The sequence below is a fragment of the Coregonus clupeaformis genome, chromosome 14, assembly GCF_020615455.1.
Source record: "Coregonus clupeaformis isolate EN_2021a chromosome 14, ASM2061545v1, whole genome shotgun sequence".
Classification (NCBI taxonomy): Eukaryota; Metazoa; Chordata; class Actinopteri; order Salmoniformes; family Salmonidae; genus Coregonus; species Coregonus clupeaformis.
The window spans coordinates 24,498,212-24,526,112 of record NC_059205.1 but is presented as its reverse complement, the minus strand read 5'-3'; the positions used below and the strand labels follow the sequence as shown (position 1 = coordinate 24,526,112).

Genomic DNA, 27,901 nt, shown 5'->3' with positions numbered 1-27,901 from the left:
GCTACGGGTCGGTAGTCATTTAGGCAGGTTATCTTAGTGTCCTTGGGCACAGGGACTATGGTGTTCTGCTTGAAACATGTTGGTATTACAGACTCAGTCAGCTGGTAATCCATCTGGCCCTGCGGCTTTGTGAATGTTGACCTGCTTAAAAGTCTTACTCACATCGGCTTGGAGAGCGTGATCACATAGTTATCCGTAACAGCTGGTGCTCTCATGCATGCTTCAGTGTTGCTTACCTTGAAGTGAGCATAGAAGGGATTTAGCTCGTCTGGTAGGCTTGTGTCACTGGGCAGCTTGTGGCTGTGCTTCCTTTTGTAGTCTGTAATAGTTTTCAAGCCCTGCCACATCCGACGAGTGTCAGAGCCAGTGTAGTACGATTCATTCTTAGTCCGGTATTGACTCTTTACCTGTTTGATGGTTCGTCGGAGGGCATAGTGGGATTTCTTATAAGCGTCCAGGTTAGAGTCCCGCTCCTTGAAAGCGGCAGCTCTACCCTTTAGCTCAGTGCCGTTGTTGCCTGTAATTCATGGCTTCTGGTTGGGGTATGTATGTACGGTCACTGTGGGGACGACGTCATCGATGCACTTATTGATGAAGCCAGTGACTAATGTGGTGTACTCCTCAATGCTATCTTAAAAATCCCGGGAACATATTCCAGTCTGTGCAGTCTGTAGCTTAGCATCTGCATCATCTGACCACTTTTTTATTAACCAAGTCACTGGTGCTTCCTGCTTTAGTTTTTGCTTATAAGCAGGAATCAGGAGGATATAGTTATGGTCAGATTTGCCAAATGGAGGGCGAGGGAGAGCTTTGTATGCGTCTCTGTGTGTGGAGTAAAGGTGATCTGGAGTTTTTTTCCCTCTGTTTGCACACTTAACATGCTGGTAGGTGGCAGGTAGCTTAGTGGTTAAGAGCGTTGTGCCAGTAACCGAAAAGTCGCTGGTTCTAATCCCCGTGCCGACTAGGTGAAAAATCTGTTGATGTGCCCTTGAGCAAGGCACTTAACCCTAATTGCTCCTGTAAGTCGCTCTGGATAAGAGTGTCTGCTAAATGACTAAAATGTAAATGGTAGAACAAATTTAATTTTCCCTGCATTAAAGTACCCGGGCACTAGGAGCGCTGCCTCTGGATGAGCGTTTTCCTGTTTCCTTATGGCCTTATACAGGTCATTGAGTGCAATCTTAATGCCAGCATCGGTTTGTGGTGGTAGATAGACAGCTACGAAAAATATAGATGAAAAGTCTCTTGGTAAATAGTGTGGTCTACAGCTTATCATGAGATACTCTACCTCAGGCGAGCAAAACCTCGATACTTCCTTAGTATTAGATTTTGTGCACCAACTGTTGTTTACAAATATACACAGACCGCCACCCTTTGTCTTACCGGAGTCAGCCGTTCTATCCTGCCGATGTAGCGTATATCCCGTCAGCTGTATGTTGTCCATGTCGTCGTTCAGCCACGACTCTGTGAAACATAAGATATTACAGTTTTTAATGTCCCGTTGGTAGGATAACCGTAATCTTAGGTCGTCCAATTTGTTCTCAAATGATTGAACAGGGCGGCAGGTAGCTTAGTGGTTGAGAGTGTTGTGCCAGTAACCGAAAGGTCGCTGGTTCTTATCCCTGAGCCGACTAGGTGAAAAATCTGTCGATGTGCCCATGAGCAAGGCACTTAACCCTAATTGCTCCTGTAAGTCGCTCTGGATAAGAGCGTCTGCTAAATGACTAAAATGTAAATGTAATTGAACATTGGCTAATAGGATTGATGGAAGAGGCAGTTTACTCGCTCGCCGCCGGATCCTTACAAGGCACGCTGACCTACGTCCACGATATCTCTGTCTCTTTCTCATGCGAATGACGGGGATTTGGGTTTTGTCTGTAGGATATCCTTCGCGTCCGGCTCGTTGAAGAAAAAATCTTCGTCCAATACGAGGTGAGTAATCGCTGTCCTGATCTCCAGAGGCTCTTTTTGGTCATAAGAGACGGTGGCAGAAACATTATGTACAGAATAAATTACAAATAACACGAAAAAACAAACAGAATAGTACAATTGGTTAGAGGGCTGTAAAACGGCAACCATCTAACCAAAGAGCAGAGGAAGATAAATGAGAAGAAAGATGGAGGAAGTTAAGAGAAACCCAGATGAAGAGCAGAGCAGAGGAAAAGAAGGGAGAGGGAGAAAAGAAAGAAGAGGAGGAGAAGGGGGATGATGAAGGGAAATCGTGAGCTCTCACATTGTTCTTTAGTCGTAGGCCCCTGCTGGGAAGGACACAGTCAGAGATTAAAAACCCTTCATCAGACGTTATGACATGGTGCAAAGGCAGCCGACATCACAACCCCATCAAAAGCCATCACAACGTAACAAGACATCACAGCCCTGTGTTCTGTCTCTGCAGATCTGCATCCATTTATCACTAAAGATACAGGTATGTGCTGATAGGTGCTGGCTGGATCTTTTCCTCCTGTCTTTACAAAGAGAGAACTACATTTGTACCTTTTGGCTCTTTTAAGGTGGGAACTGCAAGGGTACAGTTACACTGTTAGACGTTTTTGTAATTTTCAACAGTATGATACTGTATAAACTGAATACAGTAGATAATAATAATAATAATAATATGCCACTTAGCAGACGCTTTTATCCAAAGCGACTTACAGTCATGCGTGCATACATTTTTGTGTATGGGTGGTCCCGGGGATCGAACCCACTACCTTGGCGTTACAAGCGCCGTGCTCTACCAGCTGAGCTACAGAGGACCACAATTACTGTGGAATGCACAGTAAAATACGGTACATTTGTTATACAGTATTAATTATGGTGCATTGTGGGAAAATGTTGTGGGCGGGGACAGAGTCTCTGGCTCATTAACATAATTTAAGCGTGCCTTGTAAGAGGCTATATTTGTTGCACCCGTGAGTGAGAATGCTGTACCCCCACAGAATACAGTAATATACTGTATTCTAGGAATTCTGCAAACCTTGTCCTGAAACTCTACAGTACCTTACTGGCCAATTACTGTCAGTAATTCAAAATACAGTACCATACTGCATTTTTGGAACGCCAAAAACCTTTTTGAACACTAATGGGTGCATGGTATTGTTGTTGCTCACTCATTAACATGTTTTGAGGCATGTCTTGTAGAAGTCTATATTTGTCGCACCTGTTAGTGAGAGTGCTGTACCAATTTCAATTATATGTGGTAGTGGTTCTCCAGAAATCACGTTTATATACGAATAGATTAGTGGCAGCAAGTCGTGAACCTTTATTGGTGGAGCGGTTATCCATGTCCTTTTGCTCTGTAGTCACTGTCGGTTTATAAACCTTTGTTAAGGCCTAAGGTGCAAGTGATATGAACACCAAATATCAGTTGGTATGCTGTAATATATAGGCCTAATTAAATATTCACTATTAGCAATTACTGATTTTATTTTCAATTGCATTCAACAATAAAATACTCCATTGCTGTTTTGCTATATATCTGCTGCAGCATACTGTAAATTATGGTGCATCGTGGAGAAATATTGTGGGAGGAGACAGAATCGCTGTCTCGTTAACATATTTTAAGGCGTGCCTTGTTAGTGGCTATATTTGTTGCACCCGTTAGTGAGAGTCCTGTACCAATTTAAGTGAGACACTACATGGCAAAAAGTATGTCGACACATGCTTGTTGAACATCTCATTCCAAAAATCATGTGTATTAATGTGGCTCTGTGCAGGCCTGTCAAGTTCTATCACACTGATCTCGACAAACCATTTCTGTATGGACCTCGCCTTATGCACAGGGGAATTGTCATGCTGAAACAGGAAAGGGCCTTCCCTAAACTGTTGCCACAAAGTTGGAAGCACAGAATCATCTAGAATGTCATTGTATGCTGTAGTGTTAAGATTTCCCTGCGCTGGAACTAAGGGGCCTAGCCCAAACCATGAAAAACAATCCCAGACCATTATTCCTCCTCCACCAAACTTTACAGTTGGCACTATGCATTGGGGCAGGTAGCATTCTCCTGGCATCCGCCAAACCCAGATTTGTCCCTTGGATTGCCAGATGGTGAAGCGTCATTCATCACTCCAGAGACCGCGTTTCCACTGCTCCAGAGTCCAATGGCGGCGAGCATTACACCACTCCAGCCAACGCTTGGCTTTGCGCATGGTGATCTTAGGCTTGTTTGCGGCTGCTCGGTCATGGAAACCCATTTCATGAAGCTCCCGACTAAGTTTTTGTGCTGACGTTGCTTCCAGAGGCAGTTTGGAACTCAGTAGTGAGTGTTGGAACAGAGGACAGACAATTTTTACGCACTTCAGCACTCGGTGGTCCCATTCTGCGAGCTTGTGTGGCCTACCACTTCGCAGCTGAGCCATTGTTGCTTCTAGATGTTTCCACTTCACAATAACAGCAATAACAGCTCTAGCAGGTCAGAAATTTGACGAACTGACTTGTTGCAAAGGTGGCATCCTATGATGGTGCAACGTTGAAAATCAATGAGGTCTTCAGTAAGGCCATTCTACTGCCAATGTTTTACTATGGAGATTGCATGGCTGTGTGCTTGGTTTTATACACGTCAGCAACGGGTGTGGCTGAACTAGCCGAATCCACTAATTTGAAGTGGTGTCCACATACAGTGGGGAAAAAAAGTATTTAGTCAGCCACCAATTGTGCAAGTTCTCCCACTTAAAAAGATGAGAGAGGCCTGTAATTTTCATCATAGGTACAAGTAAACTATGACAGATAAAATTAGAATTTTTTTCTCCAGAAAATCACATTGTAGGATTTTTATTGAATTTATTTGCAAATTATGGTGGAAAATAAGTATTTGGTCAATAACAAAAGTTTCTCAATACTTTGTTATATACCCTTTGTTGGCAATGACACAGGTCAAACGTTTTCTGTAAGTCTTCACAAGGTTTTCACACACTGTTGCTGGTATTTTGGCCCATTCCTCCATGCAGATCTCCTCTAGTGCAGTGATGTTTTGGGGCTGTCGCTGGGCAACACGGACTTTCAACTCCCTCCAAAGATTTTCTATGGGGTTGAGATCTGGAGACTGGCTAGGCCACTCCAGGACCTTGAAATGCTTCTTACGAAGCCACTCCTTCGTTGCCCGGGCGGTTTGTTTGGGATCATTGTCATGCTGAAAGACCCAGCCACGTTTCATCTTCAATGCCCTTGCTGATGGAAGGAGGTTTTCACTCAAAATCTCACGATACATGGCCCCATTCATTCTTTCCTTCAACGGATCAGTTGTCCTGGTCCCTTTGCAGAAAAACAGCCCCAAAGCATGATGTTTCCACCCCCATGCTTCACAGTAGGTGTGGTGTTCTTTGGATGCAACTCAGCATTCTTTGTCCTCCAAACACGACGAGTTGAGTTTTTACAAAAAGTTCTATTTTGGTTTCATCTGACCATATGACATTCTCCCAATCCTCTTTTGGATCATCCAAATGCACTCTAGCAAACTTCAGACGGGCCTGGACATGTACTGGCTTAAGCAGGGGGACACGTCTGGCACTGCAGGATTTGAGTCCCTGGCGGCGTAGTGTGTTACTGATGGTAGGCTTTGTTACTTTGTCCCAGCTCTCTGCAGGTCATTCACTAGGTCCCCCCGTGTGGTTCTGGGATTTTTGCTCACCGTTCTTGTGATCATTTTGACCCCACGGGGTGAGATCTTGTGTGGAGCCCCAGATCGAGGGAGATTATCAGTGGTCTTGTATGTTTTCCATTTCCTAATAATTGCTCCCACAGTTGATTTCTTCAAACCAAGCTGCTTACCTATTGCAGATTCAGTCTTCCCAGCCTGGTGCAGTTCTACAATTTTGTTTCTGGTGTCCCTTGACAGCTCTTTGGTCTTGGCCATAGTGGAGTTTGGAGTGTGACTGTTTGAGGTTGTGGACAGGTGTCTTTTATACTGATAAGTTCAAACAGGTGCCATTAATACAGGTAACGAGTGGAGGACAGAGGAGCCTCTTAAAGAAGAAGTTACAGGTCTGTGAGAGTCAGAAATCTTGCTTGTTTGTAGGTGACCAAATACTTATTTTCCACCATAATTTGCAAATAAATTCATAAAAAATCCTACAATGTGATTTTCTGGATTTTTTTCCCTCAATTTGTCTGTCATAGTTGACGTGTACCTATGATGAAAATTACAGGCCTCTCTCATCTTTTTAAGTGGGAGAACTTGCACAATTGGTGGCTGACTAAATACTTTATTTGGAAGTTAAATTTGGAAGTGAAAGCACACATACACTGTACATCCAAGTGTGCTCTAAAGTAGTGTACACACAGCCACACACACACGCACGCACACATGCAAACACACACACACACACACACACACAAACACACACACTATCTGCATTTAAAGTTATAGGCAACCCCTATTGGCACACCATTCCACTGCAAATTGGTCTCCACAGCATTCTAGCATCCTGGTCTTGATGGATCACTTTACCCTGAGAATGACCCGGTAGTTGAGTTAATTATGTTTCTGTGGTGACTAAGGGCCAGATTAAGTCACACCTCTGACCCTGTTGCCAATCACAATTATCCCTTCCTGGCACTGATAACCCTCGCCGGATGAGACCTGGGGCTCCCAACACAGACCGGGGTTAATGGGTGAGCAGCATGGAGAGGGAGTCACACCGTGTGTGTGTGTGTGTGTGTGTGTGTGTGTGTGTGTGTGTGTGTGCGGTTGATGGGTGAGCAGCAAGAGGTTGATTAAAGGTCAGAGGTCACCTGATTGAATAACTCAGGAAGTGAGGGGGATGCTGTGCTGTGATTGGATGGTTGATCAGTATTCATATATTTCATGCATGGCTAATGAATGCAACACGTCCACGGAGGTAGGGTGATACAAATTTTTACAATTAATGAGAAATTAATAAGAAATAACATGGGGTCTGGTGGTTTCCAGTGGGGGGTCTAATAAGTATTAGAATAAAAACCATTACTCCAAAATGCCCTCTTAAGTGATTGTCTAGACTGCTTTATTAGCTTTTTTCTCAACATTGGGTGCATCTCAATACTCAAAATGTGTGTCCTCCCCTTGTCTCCTTTCTTACATCTGCACTGAGCAGGTTCATGCTTTGCCTCATAGAACAATACTGCACACACTTCTGCAATGTTTATGTTTCCTTACACTCTTAGAAAAAAAGGGTTCCAAAATGATTATTTGCGGAGGGATAGGGTTCTACCAAGAATCGTTTTCATCTGAATAATCATTTTTGGAAGACGAGGCCCAGCAAACATGTCTACATTGGTATGATATGGACCCAATGCAGATTCAAATATTTTCCCCATGTAGGCTGCCAACATTGGGCCAATATGCCTTTGCTCATCGGCCCAACATTGGCCCCAATGCAGGTGGCCCCAAGTGCAGCCCTCACTTCGCCTGAAGTAAGCTAACCCTTTTGGATCCACTGCCGATTACATTGTATCAGAAAGACAACAAAGTTGTTACTATCACGCCCCAAAATATTTGTGTAGGCTATCCCCCGCCCCGCTTGCCCCCCAAATACCCACATGGGGTCAATGTGGTCATGTTTGCTGGGGGTTTCTTTGTAAGGCAAAGGGTTCTACCTAGAACCTTAAACATCCTTTTTGGAAGAAAGGGTTCTTTGATGATTCTTTGGAAGGCGAGAAGGATTCTTTGGAAGGCAAGAAGAGTTCTACATAGAACCCTTCTGAATTTGAATACATTTTTAAATAGTGCATGAGCATTAGAGTTTACCTCAGTTTTTAAACTGTAACATCAGGAGTGTGAGCAATCTGATAAGTTAAAAAAGTTAGGTGTGAGAATGTTTTAAACTGTACCTATATGGGAATATTTGTGCATGTATCTGGTATTCCCTTAATCATTTTACATATACAATACTGACATAGTTGATATCTTTGCCATGATTTCTGTCTTTCAAATGAGTATTTTCTGTGATTTTATTGAGCAGAGAGTAGGAGAATAGAAGGGAGTATGAGTGAACCGGCAGTGTATTGTATGGTACTCAGCAAATTGGCCAGTTTTACCTAGTGTTGATTTTTCAGTGTAATATTTTTAGTGTTGAGTTAAATTAACAACACTTAGTGGTGTAAAATAACCCCACTGTTGGTTTTAATAACCAGAGTTGAGTGTGATTGTGCCATTTTTACTCTGTGTAGCGTAAAACACTGAAAACCACGCCCATCTTATTTCCCAGCATGCTCTATTGCAGGTTGAGTTTCAGAATTGTTTGTTTGAATATCTGTGTTTTTGTACGTACATATATTGGTTGATTAACCTTATTCTACACAAGATAAATAACATACATATTTCTAAAATAATCCAAACTCTTAGTAGTTGGACTTATTGCACCCGTTACTGAGATAGTTGTTCCAGTTTAGATGATTTAGGTAGTCTCATAAACAAATAGTTTATACCCTGGCAGTCATTCAGAATGCAGGTTGTGAGTGATTAAAAGTTTCAATTGTTTGGATAACCTCACTCTGGCTGGATTCCAATAGGAATTATACCTCACTTTGCAAGCCAGCATAATGTGACTTGCAGGGCTGGGGTTTATTCATGAGTGTAATGTGACTTTCAGTGCTGTTGCAAAATGTTTATTAAACGGAAGCAAATGAAATGAAACGGGGAGGAACCTTCAAATTGATTCTTAAATGGTTTCCGTAATGAATACTCCCCTGATGTGGCCTGTAAACCAGGGCCTTTTCTCATTTTGGAAAAAGTCTGTCCTCCACCCTCTCTCCTTTGTGACCCGGAAACCGATAAGTGGTTGAGTGGTCGAGGAGATGTCAATTCGTTAGTAGGCGAATGGAAGAGTGTCTTCCCCTCCTCGATAGCCACCTTTCATCGAGGATAGTCATATGTGTCGCGGAAGAGTTTTGAAACCTGTCACAACCCTTTGAATAAGTGATGGGGAAACTAAGCTTCCTGAAGCATTGAGGCTTTCCAGCCAATTGTGTCGAAAATAGGTTAATTACTCAAGGCTTTGATCAACACAGTGTACACTAGTGGAACCTGCTGGTCAACATTTCTTTGAGCTGCCAAATTATTATAGATGACGTCCCACACACCAGAGAGCATGCACCGCGTAGCCTACTGAAACCAATACCAAACCAATCAGGTGGTTGTTTGATGAAACTGAGCTTCGGACATCATTGTTCACGTGCTTCTGATAAAGTGATACAGGCATCGGCACACCGCTTCGAAGTACACTGCTTAGCTATTTCGACTCATTCCTCTGAGCTCCAGTATCAAATGTAACATCGCTACTTTGAATCAGCTTTTGTTTTGGCGGAGGAGAAAAGCATGCCCACGTTTAAAAACAATATGCTACTTATCGGTTTATCTATAAAATGTCTTCACAACTAACTTAATTTGTTTTCATCACTTTACACATTTCTTTTGGGATCCACCCCTCTAAGCAGAATCTGCCTGATGATGCACGAGTGGAGGAGAGTCTCATTTCCTATAAGCACATTTTCATCCACGTTCCATCTCCCCACCGCCTCTCCTCGATTACCTTTGACCTTTTTCAAAAGGAGGCGAGAGAGGACGGAGGAGAGAGGACGCTGGAGTTGAGAAAATTAGAAAAGTCCCAGGAGTTTCCTAACACCACTGTGTTAAGCCTGTCGCATGCTTCCCAGTCAAAAAAGTTTGCATATATTATGACAACTTTTGTGACCTTTTTGTTCGTTTTGGTGTTCGGCTGTTTTTTTTTTGGCTGTTCAAGCACACACATTTTTTTCTTGAGGCAAATCGAAGTTTGGTAGTCCCTTCATTGTTGATTGGTCAACAGTACTACTCCTAGTAGGAGAGGGAACTATGGATGGGATTCTTCAATGAAGTGTTTGTTTTCATTCAACGAGAGATGACTAGTTAATTTTTTCACTTGAGAAATACTGCACCAAACATCTTAGTTAGATGTAAAAATGCGCGGCTAAGACCTCCTTGGTAAAAACATCTAAATTAATGACAGATTTCATGATTTATCATAGATTAATTCAGACTATTTTGAGGAGGTGTATACTGGCTATGTTGTTGCTACGTCGTCTCAAATATTGCCGCTTTTGTCTCGTGTTTCAAGCGAAGGTCTTTTAAGGAAGTATGCGAGGCACAGACGTTCACGTCGCCTAGCCGAGTTCTGCTAGGAGCAAACCGAACCTAGTATGCAGGCACCTTTAGGGTATAACTAGGCCCTCAAAGAAAGGCCTTATGACATGCTGTATGTAATGTATTGTCATAAAGAGTAACATGTTGTTAATAATGTTGGTAGAACTGTTCATAGACGGTTTTAGGAAGAACCTTTAGAGAATAAAAGTGTTCTTGGTAGAACTCTTTATAGATGGTTCTAGGCAGAACCCTTCATAGAGGGTTCTAGGTAGAACTACGCACAGGGGTTATATGAAGAACCCTACAGGTTCTAAATAGAACCCTCTCTGCAAAGGTTTCTACTTCGTACCAAAAAGTGTTCCCCTATGGGGAAACCGAAGAACCATATATGGTTCTACTTAGCACAATTTTTTCCTAAGAGTGTATGTTCTGCCACTCTGACATAATGTCCTGTCTATGTGATGTCACTTCCAGGTCAGCTGGCAGCGGGGACATGTGAGATTGTGATGCTGGACAGGGACAGCAGTCAGCCCAGACGTACCATCGCCAGACAGACTGCACGGTGCGCCTGTAAGAAGGGACAGATCGCTGGGACGACAAGAGCCATGCCAGCCTGTGTGGACGGTAAGAGCTTTTACATAGTTTAGAACAAGTGAAGTGATCCTTTACTGTATGTGGTCAAGTATGTGGGTATACAGGTGGTGTGTAGACCAGAGTTGGACATATTAGCCACTGAAATAGGCCTATCCTATCACTGATACTGAAGATACATTGCAGATTGAAACGTTCAAACTAACCAGTACATTTTCCAAGCATATAGTAAGGGTTGTGATTGCATTGTTTTTGTCAGAAAGACTGCTGGAAGAGCTGAGTGATGTCATGTCAGTGAATCATTTCTTATACTTTATGCTTCACATTATCTGATGCTTTGGCATGGATACGTCCGTGAAATCTCTCTTATGTTCTTGTGGTTGTCAAGTTACCTTTGACGTTCCTTTTGTCAGCAGTGACAATATGCCGTGAATTTAACACATTTTTCCTATTCCCCCCAAGCCAATGCTATTGCTATTTCTCTGATGCCCTCTATGTGTGTGTGTGTGTATGTGTGTCTAATAGTGAGTAGGAGGACCTGACATCATGACATGTAATCCCCCACCACATACACCTCACCCCGAGCACACTGCGTTGACACAGGGGTTTGATATTTGTGTCATGGCCTGTGTGTCTGGTTCCCCTCTCTCTATTTCTTCCTGGATCACACACAAGGAGCAGCCAGTCCACTGGAAGATAATAGGACAGAGAATAAAAGAAAATAAACAAATTAGATTTCTTATTGAGTTCTCAAGGTCTGGGCCAGTATTGTAATATCCCACATTTAAATGGATATAATCTGAGTCTTTCCGTCCAACACAATCTCTGTCCTTAATTCGTCAATCCTCAATCTCTACTCCTGACGGTCACCTCTTGAGAAGGATAATCCAAATGAAAGCCATCACAACCAATGCAGCCTAATTCTGTAATTGAATCCTGATAGAAATTCTGCAAGATGATCTACCCAATGAGTCATCTGCAACATAATGAATCCTGAGAATAATATATAATCTGTTTACTCTATGTATTGCCATTACAATATAGTTATTCTGCTGGTTGAGTGCTACACATATCTCAGAAGCAGTTTGTTCAAGTGGAGTACAGGATACATTTCATCTTCCCAACTGCCCCATTTCATGTCATATCATTCAACCCGGTCCGCAAGGAGACAACAAACACTGACAACAAAATCCTCTTCATACATAATCTAAATTCCATGCCAAAATATTCCTCTCAGCCCAATTTATCCTGATCCAGAGAGGGCCGATGTGATGTTGTCATGTGTTGCGTAAATACAGACTCCCCTTATTTTCCATTTCACTCTCCTGATCCCTTTATTTTCTTGTAACAATGTCACAGTCTATCTATTGATTCCCATCATGACAGGTGGAAAAAGAGGCTGCTTTTGCCAAGCAGTCTGGTGGAGTGGAGGGGCCACTACACTGATTAAGAGGAGAGCTCGTTGAGGGGCTGAGGACAGAGAAATTGTACCTTCTCCTCAGGTGGTCCGAGAGAGGAGAGGCCAAGGAGGGTGTTTGCATGTGTGTACCGGGCTCTAAATTACAAAATAATCATTGGTAGCGCGCTCCCAACTTAAAAAAGTTAGAAGCACAACATAAAATTTAGGAGCACCAGAAAATACGATTTTAAAAATCAATTGAGATATAGCTTATATGAATTTGAATTAGAAATATCCTATATGCTGTGCCCTAGAAACACATATGTAACTCTGTAAATACAGTTGTTTATTATAAAAAGCTAAAATGTTGATACAAATAACTGTCATTGAAATTAAAAAGTCATTTGTAGAATATGAGGTTTTTAACATTATGTAAAATAACTATTTTCCTATTGAGATGCATTACATTGCAAATTGTACACTGGCTTTTTAAGAGCGTCAAGTTTGTGATGATGACATGCAAGACATCTGTCATTCATTCATTGCTATGATCATTGATCTCCTGAACAAGATATTCCTTTTCCTTTCTTTCTGTGCCCCCAAATGTTTGGATATACTGGTAAAATTACCAGGTTGTTAGCTAGCTAGCTAATGAGTTATCAAACATGACTGAACAAGGTGTAAAACCAATGAAGCCCACGAGTAGTTTTAGAATGGCCTGCGACATGGTTTATTAATGTAAAATACAGCCCCCCAATCTGTGACAGGAAGAAAAAAACATTGCTCTGGTAATATGGGTCTCAAATCTTTTGAAGTGTTTGTGCTAGAAACAAGCAGTTTTCGTTGTATTAATGGTGCAAGAATGATGCTAACGAATCTGCGCTCGGGAAACAACGGTAGTGCGAAGCCTTATCATTAAAACAATTATTATTTAAAGAATAATTTAAAAAATATTTGATTTTCTTTGGGTCGCACTGGTGCTCCCAAATTAAAACTCCAGGTTGCACGGCAAAATATTTGGTTGCACTTTAAAGCCCTGTGTGTGTGTGTGTGTGTGTGTGTGTGTGTGTGTGTGTGTGTGTGTGTGTGTGTGTGTTGGCTATTGACACCGATAACACCAACCTAATGGTGTGGGTTACACACTCAACATGACAAAACAGGTCGGAGACAGTCTCCAATTGGCCTATGGTGTCCCATGGGAAACTATACCCACTGAAGTTGCTTGTATTATACACCACAAATTAGTTTGAAAGTACCAGGTTTTGCCAAATAAATGTCACTGTTCCTGCTACTGCCACAGCATTTTTCTTTGCAACTTTGGGTAGAAAACCAATAGATATTGCTCATGATGAAAATAAATTGTGTGTCAAGCCAGTCCTGCATGAAAACAATTCAGTTTGTCCTTCTCTTAGCAACCTAATGCTTCAACCCAACTCTCCTTGAAAAGTTAACAAATGTCAGCTTTCTGAGAAGGTCAATTCTCATATGAAGACTTTTCCTACAAGCCCAAAACATTGATGGAGAAATGGGCTATTGACTAAAATGTTGTGACAACCCTAGTGCTGAGAAATTGCTGTTATTTTCGGTTTTTAAACAACTAATTGACCAATGTCGGTTCAATTATTTTTTTGTGAGCTCAATGCAAATGTTTCTTAGTTAATGTAGAGATACAGTACCAGTCAAAAGTTTGGACACACATACTCATACAAGTGTTTTTCTTTATTTATACTATTTTCTACATTGTAGAATAATAGTGAAGACATCAAAACTACGAAATAACGCATATGGAATCATGTAGTAACTAAAAAAGTGTTAAACAAATCAAAATATATTTTATATTTGAGATTCTTCAAAGTAACCACCCTTTGCCTTGATGACAGCTTTGCACACACTTGGCATTCTCTCAACCAGCTTCACCTGGAATGCTTTTCGAACAGTCTTGAAGGAGTTCCCACATATGCTGAGCACTTGTTGGCTGCTTTTCCTTCACTCTGCAGTCCGACTCATCGCAAACCATCTCAATTGGGTTGAGGTCAGGGGATTGTGAACCATGCTTGTCACTTATGAACATTTTTGAACATCTTGGTATGGTTCTGTTATAATCTCCACCCGGCACAGCCAGAAGAGGACTGGCCACCCCTCATAGCCTGGTTCCTCTCTAGGTTTCTTCCTAGGTTTTGGCCTTTCTAGGGAGTTTTTCCTAGCCACCGTGCTTCTACACCTGCATTACTAGCTGTTTGGGGTTTTAGGCTGGGTTTCTGTACAGCACTTCGAGATATTAGCTGATGTACGAAGGGCTATATAAAATAAAATTGATTGAAATTGATTGATTGAAGGCCAGGTCATCTGATGCAGCACTCCATCGCTCTCCTTCTTGGTAAAATAGCCCTTACACAGCCTGGAGGTGTGTTGGGTGATTGTCCTGTTGAAAAACAAATGATAGTCCCACTAAGCCCAAACCAGATGGGATGGCGTATCACTGTAGAATGCTGTCGTAGCCATGCTGGTTACAGTGCCTTGCACTGTAATTCATCCCCCTTGGTGTTTTTTCTATTTTTTTGCATTACAACCTGTAATTTAAATTGATTTTTATTTGGATTTCATGTAATGGACATACACAAAATAGTCCAAATTGTTTCAACAAATTCTAATAAAGAAATAACGGAAAGGTGGTGCATGCATATGTATTCACCCCCTTTGCAATGAAGACCCTAAATAAGATATGGTGCAACCAATAATTAGTCACATAATTAGTTAAATAAAGTCCACCTGTGTGAAATCTAAGTGTCACATGATCTCAGTATATATATACCTGTTCTGAAAGGCCCCAGAGTCTGCAACACCACAAAGCAAGGGGCACCAACAAGCAAGCGGCACCGTGAAGACCAAGGAGCTCTCCAAACAGGTCAGGGACAAAGTTGTGGAGATCAGGGTTGGGTTATAAAAAAATATCTGAAACTTTGAACATCCCACGGAGCACCATTAAATCTATTATTAAAAAATGGAAAGAATATGGCACAACAAACCTGCCAAGAGAGGGCCGCCCACCAAAACTCACGGAGTATCTGTCCATAGAACCACTTTAAGCCGTACACTCCACAGAGATGGGCATTACGAGAGTAGCCTGAAAAAAAGTTATTGCTTAAAGAAAGAAATAAGCAAACATGTTTAGTGTTTGCCAATAGGCATTTTGGAGACTCCCCAAACATGTGGAAGAAGGTACTCTGGTCAGATGAGACAAAAATTGAGCTTTTTGACCATCAAGGAAAATGCTATGTCTGTTCAAGGGAAGGTTCATGTTCCAGCAGGACAATGACCCTAAGCATACTGCTGAAGCAACACACGAGAGGTTTAAGGGGAAACATGTAAATGTCTTGGAATGGCCTAGTCAAAGCCCAGACCTCAATCCAATTGAGAATCTGTGGTATTGCTTAAAAATTGCTGTACACCAGCGGAACCCATCCAACTTGAAGGAGCTGGAGCAGTTTTGCCTTGAATAATGGGCAAAAATCCCAGTGGCTAGATGTGCCAAGCTTATAGAGACATACCCCAAGAGACGTGCAAATGTCATTGCTGCAGAAGGTGGATCTACAAAGTATTGACTTTGGGGGGGGGGTGAATAGTTATGCAAGCTCAAGTTTTCTGTTTTTTTTTGTCTTATTTCTTGTTTGTTTCACCCCAAAAATATTTTGCATCTTCAAAGTGGTAGGCATGTTGTGTAAATCAAATTATACAACCCCCAAAAAAAAAAAAAATCCAGGTTGTAAGGCAACAAAATATGAAAAATGCCAAGGGTGGTGAATACTTTCGCAAGCCACTGTAACTGTGCCGTGAACTCTAAATAAATCACAGACTGTGTCACCCGCAAAGCACCCCCACACCATAACACCTCCTCCTCCATGCTTTACGGTGGGAAATACACATGCAGAGATCATCCGTTCACCCACACTTCATCTCACAAAGACACGGCGGTTGGAACCAAAAATCTCCAATTTGGACTCCAGACCAAAGTACACATATCCACCGGTTTAATGTTCATTGCTCATGTTTATTGCCCCAAGCAGGTGGTTTCTTTGCAGCAATTCAACCATGAAGGCCTGATTAAGTCCCCTCTTAACAGTTGATGTTTAGATGTGTCTGTTACTTGAACTCGATGAAGCCTTTATTTGGGCTGCAATTTCTGGTATCCTCTGCAGCAGAGGTAACTCTGGGTCTTCCATTCCTGTGGTGGTCCTTGTGAGAGCCAGTTTCATCATAGCGCTTGATGGTTTTTGCGACTGCACTTATAGAAACTCAAAGTTCTTGAAATGTTCAATATTGACTGACCTTCATGTCTTAAAGTAATGATGGACTGTTGTTTCTCTTTGCTTATTTGAGCTGTTCTTGCCGTAATATTGGCGCCGGAGAGGATGGCTGCCGTTTTACAGCCCTCTAACCAATTGTACTATTATGTGTGTTTTTTTTGTGTTATTTGTAATTTATTCTGTACATAATGTTTCTGCCATCGTTTCTTATCACCAAAAAGAGCTTCTGGATATCAGGACAGCGATTACTCACCTCGTATTGGACAAAGATTTTTTCTTCAACGAGTCGGACGCGAAGGATATCCTACAGACACCCGACAAGGCCCAAATCCCTGTCATTCGCAGGAGAAAGAGAAGGAGATATTGTTGATGTAGGTCGGGGTCCCTTGTAAGGATTCGACAGCGAGCGAGTAAACTGCCTCTTCCATCAATCCTATTAGCCAATGTTCAATCATTTGAAAATAAATTAGATGACCTAAGATTACGGTTATCCTACCAACGGGACATTAAAAACTGTAATATCTTATGTTTCACCGAATCGTGGCTGAACGACGACATGGACAACATACAGCTGATGGGATATACGCTAGGAGAGAATGGCTGACTCCGGTAAGACAATGGGTGGTGGTCTGTGTATATTTGGAAACAACAGCTGGTGCACAAAATCAAATACTAAGAAAGTCTCGAGGTTTTGCTTGCCTGAGGTAGAGTATCTTATGATAAGCTGTAGACCACACTATTTACCAAGAGAGTTTTCATCTATATTTTTCATAGCTGTCTTTTAACACCACAAACCAATGCTAGCATTAAGATTGCACTCAATGAGCTGTATAAGGCCATAAGTAAACAGGAAAATGCTCATCCAGAGGCAGCGCTCCCAGTGGCCGGGGACTTTAATGCAGGGAAACTTAAATCTGTTCTACCTAAGTTCTACCAGCATGTTAAATGTGCAAACAGAGGGAAAAAAAACTCTAGACCACCTTTGCTCCACACACAGAGACGCATACAAAGCTCTCCCTCGCCCTCCATTTGGCAAATCTGACCATAACTATATCCTCCTGATTCCTGCTTATAAGCAAAAACTAAAGCAGGAAGCACCAGTGACTCGGTTAATAAAAAAGTGGTCAGATGATGCAGATGCTAAGCTACAGGACTGTTTTGCTAGCACAGACTGGAACATGTTCTGGGATTCTTCAGATAGCATTGAGGAGTGCTCTGTCACTGGCTTCATCAATAAGTGCATCGATGACGTTGTCCCCACAGTGACCGTACGTACATACCCCAACCAGAAGCCATGGATTACAGGCAACATCCGCACTGAACTAAAGGGTAGAGCTGCCGCTTTAAGAAATCCCGCTATGCCCTCCGACGAACCAAGTCAATACAGGACTAAGATTGAATTGTACTACACTGGCTCTGACGCTTGACGGATGTGGCAGGGCTTGAAAACCATTACAGACTACAAAGGGAAGCACAGCCACGAGCTGCCCAGTGACACAAGCCTACCAGATGAGCTAAACCACTTCTATGCTCACTTCGAGGCAAGCAACACTGAAGCATGCATGAGAGCACCAGCTGTTCCGGATGACGATGTGATCACACTCTCCGTAGCCGTGAGTAAGACTTTTAAGCAGGTCAACATTCACAAGACTGCAGGGCCAGACGGATTACCAGGACGTGTTCTCCGAGCATGTGCTGACCAACTGGCAAGTGTCTTCACTGACATTTTCAACATGTCCCTGACTGTCTCTAATACCAACATATTTCAAGCAGACTTCCATAGTCCCCGTGCCCAAGGGCACTAAGAATAACTGCCTAAATGACTACCGACCCATAGCACTGATGTCTGTAGCGATGAAGTGCTTTGAAAGGCTGGTCATGGCTCACATCAACACCATTATTCCAGAAACCCTAGACCCACTCCAATTTGCATACCACCCCAACAGATCCAGAGATGATGCAATCTATATTGCACTCCACACTGCCCTTTCCCATCTGGACAAGAGGAACACTTAAGTGAGAATGCTATTCATTGACTACAGCTCAGCATTCAACACCATAGTGCCCTCAAAGCTCATCAATAAGCTAAGAATCCTGGGACTAAACACCTCCCTCTGCAACTGGATCCTGGACTTCCTGACGGGCCGCCCCCAGGTGGTAAGGGTAGGTAACAACACATCTGCCACGCTGATCCTCAACACGGGGGCCCCTCAGGGGTGCGTGCTCAGTCCCCTCCTGTACTCCCTGTTCACCCATGACTGTATGGCCAGGCATGACTCCATCACCATCATTACGTTTGCCGATGACACAACAGTGGTAGGCCTGATCACCGACAACGATGAGACAGCCTATAGGGAGGAGGTCAGAGACCCAGGATAACAACCTCGCCCTCAACGTGACCAAGACAAAGGAGATAATTGTGGACTAAAGGAAAAAAAAGAGGACTGAGCACGCCCCTATTCTCATCGACGGGGCTGTAGTGGAACAGGTTGAGAGCTTCAAGTTCCTTGGTGTCCACATCACCAACAAACTATCATGGTCCAAACACATCAAGACAGTCGTGAAGAGGGCACGACAAAACCTATTCCCCCTCAGGAGACTGAAAAGATTTGGCATGGGTCCTCAGATCCTCAAAAAGTTCTACAGCTGCACCATCGAGAGCATTCTGACTGGTTGCATCACCGCCTGGTATGGCAACTGCTCGGCCTCCGACCGGAAGGCACTACAGAGGGTAGTGCGTAAGGCCCAGTACATCACTGGGGCCAAGCTTCCTGCCATCCAGAACCTCTATACCAGGCGGTGTCAGAGGAAGGCCCTCAAAATTGTCAAAGACTCCAGCCATCCTAGTCATAGACTGTTCTCTCTGCTACCGCACGGCAAGCGGTCCAAAAGGCTTCTCAACAGCTTCTACTCCCAAGCCATAAGACTCCTGAACAGCTACCCGGACTATTTGCACCCCCCCCTACCCCATATTTTTACGCTGCTGCTACTCTGTTAATTATTTATGTATAGTCACTTTAACTCTACCCACATGTACATATTACCTCAACTACCTCAACTAGCCGGTGCCCCATACACATTGACTCTGCACCGGTACCCCACTGTATATAGCCTCCCTACTGTTATTTTATTTTACTTCTGCTATTTTTTTCTCATCACTTTTTTGCTGTTTATTTTACTTTGTTATTAAAAAATAAATGCATTGTTGGTTAAGGGATGTAAGTAAGCATTTCACGGTAATGTCTACACCTGTTGTATTCGGCGCATGTGGCAAATACAATTTCATTTGATTTGATTTCATATGGACTTTTACCAAATAGGGCTATCTACTGTATACACCCCCTACCTTGTCACAACACAACTGATTGGCTCAAATGCATTAAGAAGGAAAGAAATTCCACAAATTAACTTTTAAGAAGGCACAGCTGTTAATTGAAATGCATTCCAGGTGACTACCTCATGAAGCTGGTTGAGAGAATGCCAATAGTGTGCAAAGCTGTCATCAAGGCAAAGGGTGGCTATTTGAAGAATCTCAAATATAAAATATGTTTCGATTTGTTTAACACTTTTTTGGTTACTACATGATTCCATATGTGTTATTTCATAGTTTGACGTCTTCACTATTATTCTATAATGTAAAAAATGTTACAAATAAAGAAAAACCCTTGAATGGGTAGGTGAGTCCAAACTTTTGAATGGTACTGTAAGGATATCCTGGAGTTGCGTTTCCAACAGGACAATATTCTACATAGTTTAGTATCGAAAACGCTGTAATTAACTACAATGACCATAATCCATTGCGTGCCTACTTGTCCGGTCTGTGTTTCTTTAACGCCTGCTAGAAGAATGCACGATTGAGAGGGATAGAGAGCAGTTGCTTTGCGAAGTATCTCTACCTGAAAAGACATGATCTATGATTGATAGTTGGCATTCAACAGTCTTAAAAGTATGCCTTATTTACTTTGAAGAACTACTAAAAATAGTGATTTTGTCATACTTCATAGGCAGCAGCTCTATAGAGATAAGATGATGACTTGGCATGAAATAATTAAGTAATCAAATAAAACAAATGTAATATAAACAACAATTGTATTTTATTCAAGTAAAGTAACGTGAATAAATGATGGTTGATAAGGAATGAGTATTGTGTTGTTACAGCATTCAACCCACATAATGCATAGTGCATTTAATGTAATAAAATAAATAATCAAAACCGAAATCGAAAACCGTGATAATATTTTTATAATACAACCGAAACCGAAATGACCTCAAAAAGCACTAATCACTAATCGTTCAGCATAAGACAACCCTAATAAAATTATAAACCATTGCATGGCAATTATTAGAAACATCTCTAAATGTAGTGTGATTAGAGACATTTACCATTAAACCCAACCCAATCCAATACCATTGGAAAACAATACACTTTTACCATTGAAGAGACCATAATATTGAAGCCATTAGAACTTCTGTAGCCTAATGGTGTGCTTGTTTACCAGGAATGGTCTAACTAATCCATTTTGTAAGGGAATAAACACACACAAGAGGGGCCGTTTCCTGGACACAGATTAAGCCAAAGAGAAGGACAAACTGAATTGCTTTCATGGAGGACTGTCTTGAATTGTGAGGATGACCACACAAATTATTTTCATCATTAGCAAAAGCTATTGGTTTTCTACCTAAAGTTGCAAAGAAAATGTTCAGATCCATTTGATCAACACAGGAGACCAGCAAAATTGATAAAATGACGTGGCAGTGGTAGGAACAGTGGCACGGCAGTAGTAGGAACATCTATTGGGCAAAAAATGGTATTTTCACACTCATTTATGGTAAATAATGCATGTGACTTCGATGGCTAATTTCTTTGAACAAGGGAAAAAAAAACAGATTCCAGATTCACAGGAAATACATTACATAAGATGAAAAAGCAATACTCCATGCCGTAGCATACTACTTGTCAGACATAAAGAACTGATACTGTATACTGGTTGTAGGGATGGGTTTGGCATTGGGAGTGGGGTGTCCATGGGTGGCTTTTGATCATTTTATTGGATTCCTCATGTCTTCCTCATTGCTAGTAAGAAGTAGGGTCCAATTCGGATGTTAGGTACTATATTTATTGACAATTATATGAAACCAATAAATTAAAATAGCCAATTTTGGTGCAATCAATTACTGTAGCTTAATTTCCTAGGGATCAAATTATATTTCAACAAAATAATGTTTCAGGAATGCTAATCTTATCTCTTTCTAACTACAGAAACAATTTCAGCACGACCTGAGATGGTGGGTGTCAAATTCTCTTTCTTGTGCATTTTGAGGTGGAACGACCCATAAAGGTTAAGTCACAGGTTAGATGTACTGTACGTTTGTATACACTGGCTCTCTGTATTGTATGCTCTTTGTTTTGCGCAGCACTATTATTCCATGAGACTGGAAGAGAGAAATGTATACAGATGTAGGATATTAATTTGATCACTCTTTTGTTGCTGAGAATTTTCCTGCACAGCAGGAAATGTAAACATGTAGTGTATTCAAGTTTTAAAAAGGCTTCTAAAGTTTGTAATTTCCACTTTAAAATGGCTAAAATGCTCTAACAAAAAATTTATCAACCCCTATTACAAAATGTCCATTAATTATAATCCACATAAGAATTCACATTTCCTGTTATAGCAAACTGGCTCAAATTAAGATCCTATATCCTACATCTGTTACCAAGCATAGAATTAGGAAAATATATGTTGAAAATGCATGAAATTAGACGTCTGTTTCACAAGTTTGGACAGCACAGTACAGTACAGTAAAGAAAGTAGAGTAGAGAATAGGTCAGTATAACAGAGTACAGTACAGTACAGTACTGTACTGTACTGTAGAGTTTAGTACAGTAGAGTACAGTATAGTAGAGCACACTAGAGTAGAGTACAATATAATTCACTGTATTGTACAGTACTTTACTGTACTGTACTGAACGATACTGTACTGTACTGAACTGAACTATCCTCTACTGTGCTGTGCTGTACTGTACTGTGCTCTACTGTGCTGTACTGTGATGTCCAAACATGTGAAACAGATGTCTATGATTGGTACAAATTTGATCCGGTCCGTACTAACCAAATTTGGCCTTGCTTGGGGACGGAGCTCATTAGAATGATAGCCGGTGTGTAAAATAATATCCAAACATGCAAAGGAGGATATTATTTATTTTTATTTTTGTGTACCTATTCAGGTACATCACCATTCGTAATCATGCATTTTTGGATAGGACAGATCAGTGACACATGATGTCATTCTGTTACAATCATTCTGTTACCGGGTGTTGATCCACTTCACTTACTGTCGTTCAATAACCAAAATATATAATTTTTGAAACTCAAGGTGTCATGTCATAGCTGACACCCCATTATTTCTGCAGACATCTTTGAATCTTAATTCGGAGTAGATATTTAAGAGTTTTGGTCACATAAACTGAGGGAGATTTTGCTGTCATTCTGTTACCAAACTGTACATCTGCACTGTTCTTTGAGTAAATGTGTTTTTGTAAAATTCTCAGTGGAAATTGTTAAACGTAGTCCTTGTTCTTAGAGTTGTATAGTTTGTTTAACTTTGCAATCAATGGTTTTTGTTTGGTATACTTTCAAGTGAAAAATCTGAGTCTCAGCATCATTCTGTTACTATGGAATTGCCCATACTGTATGTACAATGCAACATACACAGTAAGTGGTGACTTCCATTGAGAAAACATAGAATGTCAGCTCAGTACATTCCATTAGTATGAACTGCAGTAGCTGTAACTAGGAGGAAAGGGGCTGTCTGCCAGTGCTGTGTGTTGGGAAGGGAGGTTTAGTGATGTAGTAAATCATAATGGGTTCCTGTAGTAGATATATGGGGGTTATACCATATGGGGGTTGTGGAGGCTGGTGTGACTCGTGTGCCTAGCAGTCTCTTTGGGCATGTTAAACTGGCCCTCTGACCTCTGGGTCGGAAGGGGAAAGGCCACCGGAATACAAATCAGACCCTAGAGATAGTGGAAGTCATTATCTGCCACCTCCGTATGAACACTGCATATAATGTTGGAGTTGGAGTAGGAGAGATTAGGTACAGCTATGTATGATGTATAACTGCCCACAGAGGTTACATGATAGAAGGAAAGGAGGAATTTGATTGTCAGTTAATCAGACAAATGGTTGAACATTTGATTATTTTGGCAGCTTGAGAGCACGTCATGGTTTATTTTAGGTAACAGTGTTACAAAACAACAACTTTAGCGTTTTCCTTAAAAAAGTTCCTTATTAACAGTGGTTGGCTAAATCCATTTTGAACACAAAATGATGTCGAGAGGGACTCCTTGAAGAACAGAAACTACGCACCAGCGATTCTCCTATTCTCCATTGATATTCTCAACCCTTCAACTAGCTCTATCAACACTTCTACTCTCCGGAACGTTGTCAGTGAAAATACTGTGTCGAGCCATCACTGAGTTCTCTCCTACCAAAGACAGAGGAGAAAAATCAAACTCCAAGGAGTACTCTTCGACTCACTCTGAATTTGTTTCCTGAATCTAATGCAATGTTATTTCTCTAGGGTAGTTATATCAAAGTCGTTTTTTGGTGGGTTTACAAAAAAACATATTGTGTAGGTTGTTTTCTGTATGACAGGCAGAAATATAATACGCAAAGAAACCTGCATGCTTTTCCCTTCAGGGATGTCTACTGACATGTGACACCGTTATTAGCATAGAAATAAGAAGTGTGGTATGCTATACCGCTCATTCCCACTCACTTCTCTTCCCATCTGTTAACAATACACCCCTCTTTCTTTTCATTTGTTTATGCTGAATCACTCAGATTCATAACGTTAAAAATAAAATAATCCTATTGGAACTAGCTATACATTCAGAACATGAACATGATACATCATCAAGTCAAATAAGTTCCTATCAGGGGGAGTTGACATGAAATTCCACGAGAGTCAGTAAAATCCTCCAGATCCAAGAATGACCTATGCATCAGATGATATAGCACTGATGCCGTTTGAAGGCACCAGTCAAAATAGCTTCCTCCTTATCCTCCTCTTTAACAAACAGCATTAACCGCACTTCGTTTTCCTACCCATAACCCCTTGCTTCCGTCACTTCACCATAAATCAGAATGTTGCATGATGAAGAGTCCCAAGGTGTTCCATGGGTTTCGAGGGTTCCGAGCTATTGATAACGTTAATTGTTATTGATGTCCTATTAGTAGTGCTGAGTGATTAACTGAAATAGCGTTTTTTTCCCCGGTTATTAAACAACTAATTGACAGACGTCGGTTCAATTACTTGAATTCCATTCCATTCCATTTAGTTTTTGTTTTTATTGTGAGCCCAACACACCCTTTTTCGAAAGAGAAATCAAATAATTCACAAGAGAAATTAAGTCAAGAACTATATGGGACACTGGACTGAAGGGAGTTGTAGTTAATTAACTACAATGACCAAAATCCATTGCTCCTGTTCTTTTCCAGATCGGACAGAGATGGATACACTTTCACGCCTGCTACGTTAGGTTAGATACACACAGACGGCATATGCCTCTGATTGAGAGAGGATAGTACACAACACAATGACGAAAGAGCGGGATTGAGACAGTTCATGAAAGTATGCTTTATCTATTTTGAAAAACTATTAAAGTGATTGTCAGGCAGCTCTGCAGCATACAGTTGAAGTCGAAAGTTTACATACACCTTAGCCAAATACATTTAAACTCAGTTTTTCACAATTCCTGACATTTAATCCTAGTAAAAATTCCCTGTCTTAGGTCAGTTAGGATCACCACTTTATTTTAAGAACGTGAAATGTCAGAATAATAGTAGAGAGAATGATTTATTTCAGCTTTTATTTCTTTCATCACATTCCCAGTGGGTCAGAAGTTTACATACACTCAATTAGTATTTGGTAGCATTGCCTTTAAATTGTTTAACTTGGGTCAAATGTTTCGGGTAGCCTTCCACAAGCTTCCCACAATAAATTGGGTGAATTTTGGCCCATTCCTCCTGACAGAGCTTGTGTAACTGAGACAGGTTTGTAGGCCTCCTTGCTCGCACACACTTTTTCAGTTCTGCCCACAAATGTTCTATAGGATTGAGGTCAGGGCTTTGTGATGGCCACTCCAATACCTTAACTGTGTTGTCCTTAAGCCACTTTGCCACAACTTTGGAAGTATGCTTGGGGCCATTGTCCATTTGGAAGACCCATTTGCGACCAAGCTTTAACTTCCTGACTGATGTCTTGAGATGTTGCTTCAATATATCCACATAATTTTCTTTCCTCATGATGCCATCTCATGATGCCATCTATAGTGCACCAGTCCCTCCTGCAACAAAGCACCCCCACAGCATAATGCTGCCACCCCCATGCTTCGTGGTTGGGATGGTGTTCTTCGGCTTGCAAGCTACCCCCTTTTTCCTCCAAACATAACGATGGTCATTATGGCCAAACAGTTATATTTTTGTTTCATCAGACCAGAGGACATTTCTCAAAAAGTACTTATTTGTCCCCATGTGCAGTTGCAAACCATAGTCTTGCTCTTTTATGGCGGTTATGGAGCAGTTGCTTCTTCCTTGCTGAGCGGCCTTTCAGGTTATGTCGAAATAGGACTTGTTTTACTGTGGATATAGATACTTTTGTACCCGTTTCCTCCAGCATCTTCACAAGGTCCTTTGCTGTTGTTCTGGTATTGATTTGCACTTTTCGCACCAAAGTACGTTCATCTCTAGGAGACAGAACGCGTCTCCTTCCTGAGCGGTATGACGGCTGCGTGGTCCCATGGTGTTTATACTTGCATATTATTGTTTGTACAGATGAATGTGGTACCTTCAGGCATTTGGAAATTGCTCCCAATGATGAACCAGACTTGTGGAGGTCTACACATTTTTTTCTGAGGTATTGGCTGATTTCTTTTGATTTTCCCATGATGTCAATCAAAGAGGCACTGAGTTTGAAGGTAGGCCTTGAAATACATCCACTGGGACACCTGCAATTGACTCAAATGATGTCAATTAGCCTTGACATCATTTTCTGGAATTTTCCAAGCTGTTTAAAGGCACAGTCAACTTAGTGTATGTAAACTTCTGACCCACTGGAACTGTGATACAGTGATTATAAGTGAAATAATCTTTCTGTAAACAATTGTTGGAAAAATTACTTGTGTCATGCACAAAGTAGATTTGCCAAAACCATAGTTTGTTAACAAGAAATGTGTGGAGTGGTTGAAAAACAAGTGTATGTAAACTTCCGACTTCAACTGTACCTAGGCAGGCTAGCCTAGCTAAATAGAATGACTAAAGACAGTACAGTATGGGGGTGGCTATGAGGTGGGGGTAAGATTGTGGACAGGAAAAAAAGGAAGAAAGCGGAACATATTATAAGTAAATATGTAATAGGGGAATGCACAAGCCTTCTGGATGATCTGATGAAGGAGAAGATGATGGACAAGAAAAAAAACATGTTTTGAGTGAAGATGGAGTGGTAGATCACACAGAACTTTTAGGAAGAGCTACAGAAGGAAATTGAACGTGACGAGAGTGAGGATGAATTAACTGCGGTGGCAGGTGCGGTGAAGAACGCAGAGTTTGAACCTCATCCTAATGATGACAAAGATGATTCTGGCCCAGTGGGAGTGAGATTTTTTGAGAGAATGGATCTTTGCCTTCTGGCAGATCCATATGTGGTATGTGTATCGGCGAAAGTGACTCAAAGAGGAATCGTGTTGATTATTCATCGTTTCTCCCATCCAGAGGGAGCGTGCACTCCACACCACACGGCTGGGGACAAGAACTGTGACTTGCTTTCCTATCCGGAGCAGGGCGTTGAAAGAAATGATAACTGGAGTGGTGTAAAGTGTTGAGGAGAATCAACTGAAGTTGAAGATTTACGTGTGTCTGTGACGCCCACCGTTTGTTGCGACGCAGACCTGGTGGAGAGCGTGGTGAAACGGAGAAGACAATATCTGTACCATTGCGTTTTGATGCAGTCTTTACCAGATGAAGTCAAGTTAGGATGTGTCAGTTATCCCGTGAGAGCTTTTGTTCCGAATCCATTACAGTGCTTATTTGTCAGGTTTATGGTTATGTGGCAGCAGTGTGTAGGAGGACATGAGACAAAGGAATGTTTAGTATCGGTGGAAAAAGTGAGAGATCCTAACAGGATCCCTGTGAGTAGGCCAAGGCCAATATATAGTGATATGAATAGCATGTGCTTCAGTAAGGTTGTTTTTTTGGCATTCATGGCCATGGTTGTCAATTGTACCGCAGGAATGGAACGTAAATCACAGAGGATATATGTTGTGGTGGCAGCTGCAGAGAAGTACTTGGGTGTATGAGATTTCATTAGAGAAGAGTTAGAAGATGTTTTGAACGATAGTGTCCCGTCCTCCCAGGCTGCTGGCCTGGATGAGGATCAGATAGGGCCAAAGCAGTGGAATAGTGGTGAGGTTTTAATGGGTGCAGGGTTAGTTGGGAGGGCAATTTTTTCACAAA

General features: G+C 41.6%; 1 protein-coding gene across 3 annotated transcripts in view; it reads left to right on the top strand.

The window, feature by feature from the left end:
• The window catches only part of LOC121581255 (chemokine-like protein TAFA-5), a 242,239-nt gene that overhangs the window by 112,798 nt on the left and 101,540 nt on the right, over positions 1–27,901 (top strand). For all 3 annotated transcript variants that reach the window (XM_041896760.2, XM_041896759.2, XM_041896761.2), the window contains exon 2: positions 10,569–10,718. In XM_041896760.2, coding sequence (XP_041752694.1) covers positions 10,569–10,718 — 150 coding nt within the window. The remainder of the gene's footprint in view (positions 1–10,568; positions 10,719–27,901) is intronic.